The sequence below is a fragment of the Notothenia coriiceps genome, unplaced genomic scaffold, assembly GCF_000735185.1.
Source record: "Notothenia coriiceps isolate Sejong01 unplaced genomic scaffold, NC01 NC01_scaffold00000662, whole genome shotgun sequence".
In the NCBI taxonomy this organism is placed as follows: Eukaryota; Metazoa; Chordata; class Actinopteri; order Perciformes; family Nototheniidae; genus Notothenia; species Notothenia coriiceps.
Genome location: NW_011333363.1, coordinates 1 through 8,960, shown reverse-complemented (window position 1 = coordinate 8,960; position 8,960 = coordinate 1). Strand labels below are relative to the sequence as shown.

General features: G+C 39.9%; 2 protein-coding genes across 3 annotated transcripts; both read left to right on the top strand.

The window, feature by feature from the left end:
• The first annotated feature begins 304 nt into the window (after window positions 1-304).
• On the top strand, window positions 305-4,356 carry LOC104955801 (tripartite motif-containing protein 47-like). 2 transcript variants are annotated; one of them, XM_010783207.1, is made up of 3 exons: window positions 305-429; window positions 1,844-2,086; window positions 2,657-4,356. In XM_010783207.1, exons 2-3 carry the CDS (start codon window positions 1,846-1,848, stop codon window positions 3,550-3,552), a joined length of 1,137 nt encoding a protein of 378 aa, XP_010781509.1. In that variant the 5' UTR covers window positions 305-429; window positions 1,844-1,845; the 3' UTR covers window positions 3,553-4,356. The 2 variants fall into 2 exon arrangements, with proteins under 2 accessions (XP_010781509.1, XP_010781503.1); XM_010783201.1 differs by having other exon boundaries at window positions 2,654-4,356.
• Window positions 4,357-4,980: 624 nt separating this feature from the next.
• timm50 (translocase of inner mitochondrial membrane 50 homolog (S. cerevisiae)) lies at window positions 4,981-7,725 on the top strand (the record flags this gene model as incomplete). Its single annotated transcript, XM_010783235.1, has 2 exons — window positions 4,981-5,203; window positions 7,581-7,725. Coding segments are annotated over exons 1-2 (346 nt in total), but the record flags the coding sequence as incomplete, so codon positions are not given.
• Between the last annotated feature and the right edge of the window lie 1,235 nt (window positions 7,726-8,960).

Here is an 8,960-nt window from a genome sequence, read left to right as displayed (position 1 = left end):
TGGTGACGTGTGTTGTTCTGCGAGACCGGAGATGTAGTTCATTGAGCGTTTCACAAAAACAAATGTGTTACTTCACAGTTTTACGACACATTTTTTTTTTTTTTACTTTAAATTGGCAAACATCATATGTGTAATTCGTGGCACAATTCAAACGGAATCGAAAGATAATCTTTCTCTCTCAATTGACTTCAATCCATAATTTTTCCGAAATAAGGTCCCATGGAGCTCCCCCGGAATGGGAGGGACTTCGCCTCTCTTGCAGCGTCAGGAAAAACAAGTTATTTATAGCCTTCCCAAACCTGAGTCTCACGCGCAGTCTATGCAAATAATGATACTTTGAGTTTCATTTTCAGCGACGATACGGAGGGTAGCTCTCATGTGAAGGTGATTTTCCACCGAGACAAAACAACAACAGCTACTAATAAACAGGTAAGCTTTGACTTTGTTACCTCTTCTCACGCTTTGTGGAACTTTTATTGGATTTGAACTATTAAGCTGCAGCAGAGGTTCAGAGGCTTTATGTCATGCACAGCAGTGTAGATATCTCGGTACCACTTTACAATAAGACTACCTTTATAAAGGGTTTATGAATAGTTTGTAATTCATTTATTAATTACGTTGTGAACACTTTAGAAATCATTAATAAGCTTTTATAAGACATGAGATAAACAGGGGCAACTGTGACCGGTTGCTTGCCAAATAGTGAGCCCACATGTATCTGTACTGCTAAGCCTTATATTGGCTACCTAGCTTACTTCGTGTTCTTCATCAGCCAGCATCCTTGGTATCTGTTGTTCACTGAGTTGATTCTCGCTAAGTAGTCAATATAAGGCTTAGTCATCTTGCCAAATAGCGAGCCCACATTGATCCGTACTGTAAGTAGCCAATATAAGGCTTAGCCATCTTGCCAAATAGTGAGCCTGTGTTGATGTATGAAAACTATGTTAGGACTGGTTTATAAATGGTTCTTGATGATTAATAAAGTGTTTACAACCTAATTCATAACCTAATTTTAAACCCTTTATGAATCCTTTATAAGGGTAGTCTTATTGTAAAGTGGTAACCATATATCAATACAAAACTTAGGTCCAGCTCCTCCAACAATGCAAATAAATATATTTAAGACATACAAAAACAATAAAAAATGGTTAGAGAGAATGTTGCTAGACTTACGGAAGAGGTTTATGGCAACAAAAAGGTTATTTTGTTCTAAAAAAAAGTCAGAATTCTGACTTTTTTCTCAGAATTCGGACTTTCAAGTCAGAATTGCTGCTTTCACTTAAAGCTCACCTATTACGCTATATTTGAACAATATATTATATGGCCATATCAATACAAAACATGGCTCTGAAGTGTTTTGCTCAAAATACCAAACAGATCATTTTTTCTCTCAGGTTTAGTAGGTCTACCTTTAATATCCTGCTTCTTTACACATACTCTCTCCAGTACGTTAGCTCTGGGTGTTAGCGATGCTTGCTAATGTAAACAAAGACCATATTACATCCAAAACAGTCAGGCATTGTTTCTGATAGCAAAGTTTCTGATAGGGCCGTGCGTGTAAAGCCAGCCCACATTTCAGATATTACATCGGCAGCAAATCTGGATCAGCTCCGTTGTTCCCCCGTTTTTAGAGATGTGGGTACGGAGGAAAAGAGAGGGTTTTTTTTCTGACACTTTGTGAGTCTCCTGAGACACCGGGGACACAGATTTATGTATAAAATATATCAAAAAGTACATTTTGCATGATAGGGAACCTTTAAGTAAAGAATGTCAAACGACGTTGCAGTGCGGTCATTGGAAAGTTAAGAAGTACCTAACCCCTCTCTTCTGTCTTTCCCTGCAGAAATGGCCTCTGCAAACATTTCAGAGGAGTTTCTGTGCTCCATCTGTTTGGATGTTTTCACGGAGCCTGTTTCCACTCCCTGTGGACACAACTACTGCCGGGCCTGCATCAGCCGCTACTGGAGCTCCAGGGACATCATCCAGTGTCCGCTGTGCCAAGAAACCTTCCGGACAGCCCCCAAACTGAGAGTCAACACCGCGTTCAGAGACATGTTGGAGATTTCCAAGAAGAACAAACAAGCAGGTGACTCAAATTCCCAAAATGTTCTGAATTTGTATTTTACAAAGAATTTCATTTTGTTTTGGATTTTTTTCATCTAGAATAAAAAACAAAATTAAATGTATTCATTGCCTTGGATTTAAAGATTATAGTATTTTGATGAAGGTATGTTTTCCTGTTTTAAAATAATGTTATGTTTTAATACTGAACCCATTTTAAAGAAATGTTTTGGTAATGTAACCAATATATATATAATAAAAAATTTAAGAAAATGTAGTGATCATTATTGAAAAAGTAATGTTTTGGATCGGAATAATTTTACTTTATTTGTAAAACATATCCAGTGTTTAAAGGACCGCAGTTAAAAAAAGAAAAGGGAAAAAATTAAATAATAATAATAAAAAGGTCCTTGATATTGTTTTTCAAATCATCACATTCTGAAATGTCTTCATTTCCAGATTCAGCAGGCAGACAGGAGGACTTATAATGTCAATAATTTAATCAAGGAATATATACTGGCATGTACAGACGGACAGAAAGTGCTGAATGAAAAATGTATGCGAAACATTTTTAATTTTAATTTTCCAAAAGCAGGTGAGGATGGAGGATCCCCGGCCGGGCCTGGAGACGTGCCCTGTGACCTCTGCGAGGGGAATAGGAAACGTAAGGCTGTGAAATCCTGCCTGGTTTGTTCGGCCTCTTACTGCGTCGCTCACCTGAAGCCCCATCGCACCGTGCAGAAGTTAAAGTGGCACCAGCTGATCAACCCCGTGGATTCCCTCGAGGAAAGGGTCTGCAGGAAGCACAACAAAGTGATGGAGTCTTTCTGCAAGAGAGACCAGTGCTGCCTTTGTCCCGTGTGCCTGAAGGAAGACCATGTGGGGCATGACGTCGTCTCTTTGGAGGAAGAGTTTAAGGCGAGGAAAACTTTTCTGCAGCGTTCAAAAACACCTATTGACAACGCTATATCAGATAAATGCAACACGGTTATAAGAGTGGAAAACTTGATGATGGAAAGTAGGCAGAAGGTGGAGGAAACTAAGGTGGAAACGAACCAAGCCTTCGATGGTTTGGTTGCCGCAGTCCTCAGTAAAAGAGCTAAGCTGATGGATGTTTTGGAGGAGAAGCAGGAAGCCGCAGAGCAAAGGGATAAAGCACTAAAGAGACAGCTCGGGCTGGAGCTCGCAGAACTCCGTGAGATGAGTCTGAAGATGGAAGAATTTTTAAAGACAGAGGACGAATTTCAACTCCTGCAGAACCTACCATCCATCCCCTCTGCAACAAACACAAGGCATCGCTATACAGAACGCAAAATTCTCCTGCAAGTAGAGGAAGTCTTGAGAGCGGTGGCTAAAATCGAGGAGAAGCTCAACGAACACTTAGACAAGATTATCAGAGAGCTCATTGAGGTGGATACGGAAGAGGAGGCCTTAGAACAGCAAACCGTGTTTGACGATGAACCTTGGAGGCGCAGTTCACCTTTCCCTTGAAGTACGGAAGGGTCTCCAAGAGCAAGTGTAAAGTACTGAATGGATAGTTTTGTATTTCAGGTTAAAACAGAAAAAACAACTTTATATTAAGGAATACATGAACATATGGCAAAATATCATCATTATTTCTATGTGAAAATAATACTGTAAATATTGTTACTTTCTATAGCTTCCTATTTCTACGAAATTTCGCTCACCTTTATTGTGACTCTATTGAAATGTTTACATTTTAAAATGTGCTGTTTATTTTGGGATTTTATTAAGACTGTACTTTATTCAATGTTTAATGCCTAAACACACTGCTGCTCATGTAACACAGATAACTCATTGTACACTTTGATTTACTCTATTGTTTTCCTTTCTGATGCTGTGTTGGTGATTTCTGAGCAATCTCTGAAGGAATCATTTATTTTGGGGTTTATTAAGTTATATATTATCTTAAAGAATAATCAATGTTACTCGGCTAACTTTTATTTGGCTTCTTTAGTCATACTCGTGTTTGGGTATCGTTTGCCATTTTCTTCGCATGTTAAGATTCACTTTTAATTTTTATATCAAAATAAAATATAGTTGTAATATATTTGTTTTCTGAAATGGATGCAGTTTTTGTCTTTGGTCACTTGAGGGCAGTGCACACACAGTAATGGTATTCTGCTAAACCCTAATAATAAACAAATACACAAGTTAATGTGCACTAAACAGGAGATACATATTATTATTCAAAAGACAGTCATTTTAATGTCTTCATACAAGGTGGGTTATATTTAGTTTCCACTCAATTTGCTGGAGGTAAGAATGACATTACCAAAAAGCACTTAAAAGAGATTTCTTCATAAAAATGTGTTCCTTTTTATTAGATTGCACTTTGTAAATGTGTTTTAGAGGTCTCGTATGAATAAAGTTAATTAAAATAATACAGAATTGCTGAATTGCTTGGAGTTGATAGACGATATCTAAGGTTTTTGAACACGTTTTGGGGATACAGGTGATGAATTGTGACATTAGTATGATATAAAGTAGCATAATTATTTACATACTTTAGAGCAATATAACAATAGAGTATAATTTAAATATTTAAACTAAATTCGAGTATAACATAGGCTACAGTAGTATAATACAGTATATTGTAAAATAGTATAATATATATAGACTGTCAATAAACATGCTTTTTATGACTTAAAAATATACAGGTGACATAACTGAGCAGACTTTGGGTCATTTTGCCCCAAACAAACATGGCAGTCTTATGTCGCAATCGAAGGTCACACTCACACTTGCTTCTGATTGGTCAAGACACCATAGCGCCCGCCCTCCCCTTGCTCCTATGGGCCTATCGCTGCTCTGAACCCTCCTCCTGCCTGTCACTCCAACTTCCTGCAGCCAATCAGGTGCCTTTGTCCTTTTCACATTATATTCCGCCGGGCACCGTGCTGAAGCTGAAACCTCCAACATGTCGGCTGTGTTCCCCATGTGTTTGCGGACGACTAGGGGCCTCCTGAGGCTCAGGAACCGGGCAGAAGGTGCCTCTTCCCCGGCTGTGCTGGACCTGGTCCGGACCCTCTCAACGGACAAGCCTCCAGCCGGGAATAGCAGTGCTACGGGCGGATTGGCTCAGGCTATTTTACAAACGAAGCTCCAGCACCAGAATCAGGTGGGGACAGATAACCTACTTATGTGCGCTCGATTTGGTTACCGGCGTGGCGGGCGGGGATAGCGTTAACATTACATCGAATGCAACCCAGCCTACATGAGATGCCCGTGTAAATAAAATCGAAGCCACTTCTCTGACATTTCTAGCTTGTAGGTTAGGCTAAAAAGCTATTTTACATCTTAATATGTGGCTTATATTCAACACATGACCAACTGTAATGGTTTAATACTCTTGTGTTATTTGTCACAATTAAATGCCAACTCTATTAATGTAATAATTCGACTGCATTTTGCGTGTTTTCTGAATGAATGAACCTGCTATTAGGGTTGCTAACAGGTTAGCATCTTAATAGCATGCGTTTTTACAGGTGTATCTCTCTGTAACACATGTTAGAGACACGTTAGTTTAACAGGCTTTACTTGTGACTGTGTGTTACATTTACCAACAGAATAATGAGTTAAAATAAAGCTGTCTTACACTGGTTAGCTGTAAGAGTTAGCATCATGTTAGCCTTATCTCTATAGCTCACTGACATCATTAGGGCTAGTTTTAGCTCCTCAAAGACACTCATATTAAACTATCTGTCCTTGATAGAGCTCCATGTTATCTGTAAATCAGCAGCTGCTAGATGAACTGTGATGACAGCCAAGGTTTGTTTGGTTTGAAGGTCATAACAGACCCCCACCCCCTTTTCTCCCCTGTCTTCCCCGCCTTTACTTCTTATGAGACCCACCCGGAAACCCACAAATCTGCAGCACACTGACCACATGTGACTGAAAGATAGATTATTTGGGTAAAATGTCAAATAAATGACAAAAACAATGACTTGCACCACAGTTCAGAAGTTTGTCATCAGCTGATACCTTCTTCTTCCCTTCAGTAATGTCTATTTTAGCATAAGAAACTGTGTAATTCAGATATTTAATGAGGTATGTTTAATATATGACTCCAACATAAGACAAATGAACCCCTTTTATGTCCCCACACTGTTGCATAACAGTTGACAGTCTTAATTGTTTACCCAATTAATCAGATTATATGCATGAATGATGATTACCTTTTTTTGAAAGCTTCAATAGTCAACCCTACAGTGTTGTGGCAATATGTTCAAGGTATTGGGTCAAACACATTGTGATATTTCATCTACTTTAGCCCTTTTTTCAAGACATCGCTCTATTCTTGGGGACATTTGATTGGATCTTTTGTATTTACCTATTTATAGGCCAAAAGGTTAATTCATTGGTTAATCCCAAAATAACCAAGAGATTATTATCTAAGGAAATCAATTAATATTAAAAACCCCTACTATCAATGATGAGGTGATGCTTGATATCATCGGACCAAAAGTAATATTCTTCTTGCATCACCGCAGCTCCGTGTTACATAAACAAAGACAACAAGTAAACATTTGAAACAGCATGTAACTTGTAAAATTCAATATATTCAACATACATTTGGTCTTGACTTGAACTGTGTTTGAATTAGGAATTAGGATGTAATCTGGTACTGTTTACCACAAATTTCAGGCTAAATCCCCAGATTTATACATGACACACACACACACACACACACACACACACACACACACACACACACACACACACACACTGAAATATCCAGAAAAGATGATAATACTCTCTAATATACCAATCTACTAAACATATAATCATAGTGTAGTATAAACATTACAAAAAATTGGCGCAGTAGCTTGAAATGAAAAGTAAAATAAATCCTGTGAGGTAGCGTTAGTAGTGTGCACTCACTGTATGTGCAAATTGTTCACTGTTTTTATTTGTTGTTATTGTCCAGGGCCAGCGTCCTCCTGCACAACATTTAAATCAAAACAATTATATATATTTATAATATAAGTGATCTGTGTTTGACTCAAAGGTAGGGTATGTCATTTTGGAGAAACCAGCTCGAGTGTGCTAGAATTTGAAAGTTTGCAGCCCAAAAAAATCTGCCCCTTCCTCACAGAGCCCCTCCTCCAACACACACAAACGCGCACATGACCAATGAGGGCACGAGATAAGTTTGTGCACAGATGGAAGGCTGACAGGCAGGTAGGCCATCCAGTTACTTTAGCCGGGCCGGCTCAGATGATTGGTCGTGCTTTTTACAGCGCCACGGCTTCCACAGATGAAATGTTTTTTATGTATTTATTGTCAAAGCGTTTAATATATTCATTGCTATCGGGATGTTAAGAGCATTCCATGGAATATAACAGCAAGGGTTTCTGAAGTGAATTACCTACCCCACCTTTAAGTATTAGGATGTAATCGGGTAGTATTCATCACCACTCATTTCAGGCTAAATCCCCTGCATTATCCTTGTTAAACACAATATTGATATATTCTAATATCTTGTTGTTGTTTAGGGCCAGCCTGGTGAGGGGGAGAAGGAGGGAGAACAGAAGCAAGAGAAGAAGCAGAATGACAACACGGCCTACGCTAAGAAGATAGTTCTTAGACTGGCGGCCTTAATGGGGGTCGGAGGAGCCGTGGGCATGATCTACCTGTTCGGTGAGTGTTACCTCCATACTGTGTATTTATAATACTGTGTTTACTGTGTATTTATAATACTGTGTTTACTGTGTATTTATAATACTGTGTTTACTGTGTATTTATAATACTGTGTTTACTGTGTATTTATAATACTGTGTTTACTGTGTATTTATAATACTGTGTTTACTGCAAAAAGTCTATCGTTTCACTCACTGGGGGGGAGATTTGAAAATTCAATTCGTGACTTGAATTTTGAATTGAGCCGTCCCTTATAGATACTATCTCTTTACATATGCGCACACACAATTTTGAATTGCGCCTTCCCTCATACTATCTCTTAACGTCTCCCTGCCGACAGGGACACCCCTGCTGGCACGGTCCTTGGAAGATGCGGCGGTGTTTTTATTTTTTTCGTCACATGAACGCGCTTTGCTGACGGAAAAAATAATCCCACCAGACTCCTTTGCCCCTCCAACAGAGGGATGTCCTTGTCCTTGTCCTTTTTCTTCATTTCAAGCGATAAAAACTCTCGATCTTCTCAATTTTTTTTTGGATGCCCTCGGCTCCAGTTCCGGGCGTTCCGAGCTGAATAAGAGCGTCAAATGACGGCAAGACGCCCCCCTGGTGGAAATGCTGTTGAGCAGCATATTTCAACACGATATCTAAGGTTTTGACATTGTGGGCCATTTAAGCTAATTTACAGATGGCCCTGAGCCCAATAGAGATTGCCCTGAAAAATGCGTGCGGACGAAATACCACGAAGGGTTTGGGGGGTGTCACGGCTTGGCTCTCAGCCATAACAAACGCAGCGATGAGACGACGACGTGAGTATGGAAAAAAGAGGAGTTTATTCACGCTCCCCAAAACAACCGACCACCAAACAGGGTTAACAAGCTCTATGCAGGAGGATAGCTGTTCCGGGCTGCTCTTCCTCCTACGTTCCCCCGGGCAGAGAGAGAGCCACTGCAGCCTACTTAGATTCTTTATGGAGGCGCTGATCAGATTGGGAGCACCTGGAGAGAGGCTGCACCTGGATACAATCAGGGAGAGAGAAGCACACCCACCCACACACAGGCACACCCACACCAGCATAGGCAGTGAAGCAGGGGTTGTCACACTGGCCCCCCTTAAAGTCGGTGTCCCCAGGGCCACCGGCACCACCAACCAACCCCATCCCAAACCAAAGCAAAAGGTCATGGAAAACAAAACCCCACATATGGCACTCCCCCAGGACCCTAATGAAAAAAAACAAC

Coding starts and splice junctions, on each gene's coding strand:
- LOC104955801 (XM_010783201.1), top strand. CDS start 1,846: ATGGCCTCTGCAAACATTTCAGAGGAGTTTCTGTGCTCCATCTGTTTG. Junction 2,087..2,653: donor CAAGAAGAACAAACAAGCAG/GTGACTCAAATT, acceptor ATTTTCCAAAAG/CAGGTGAGGATGGAGGATCC.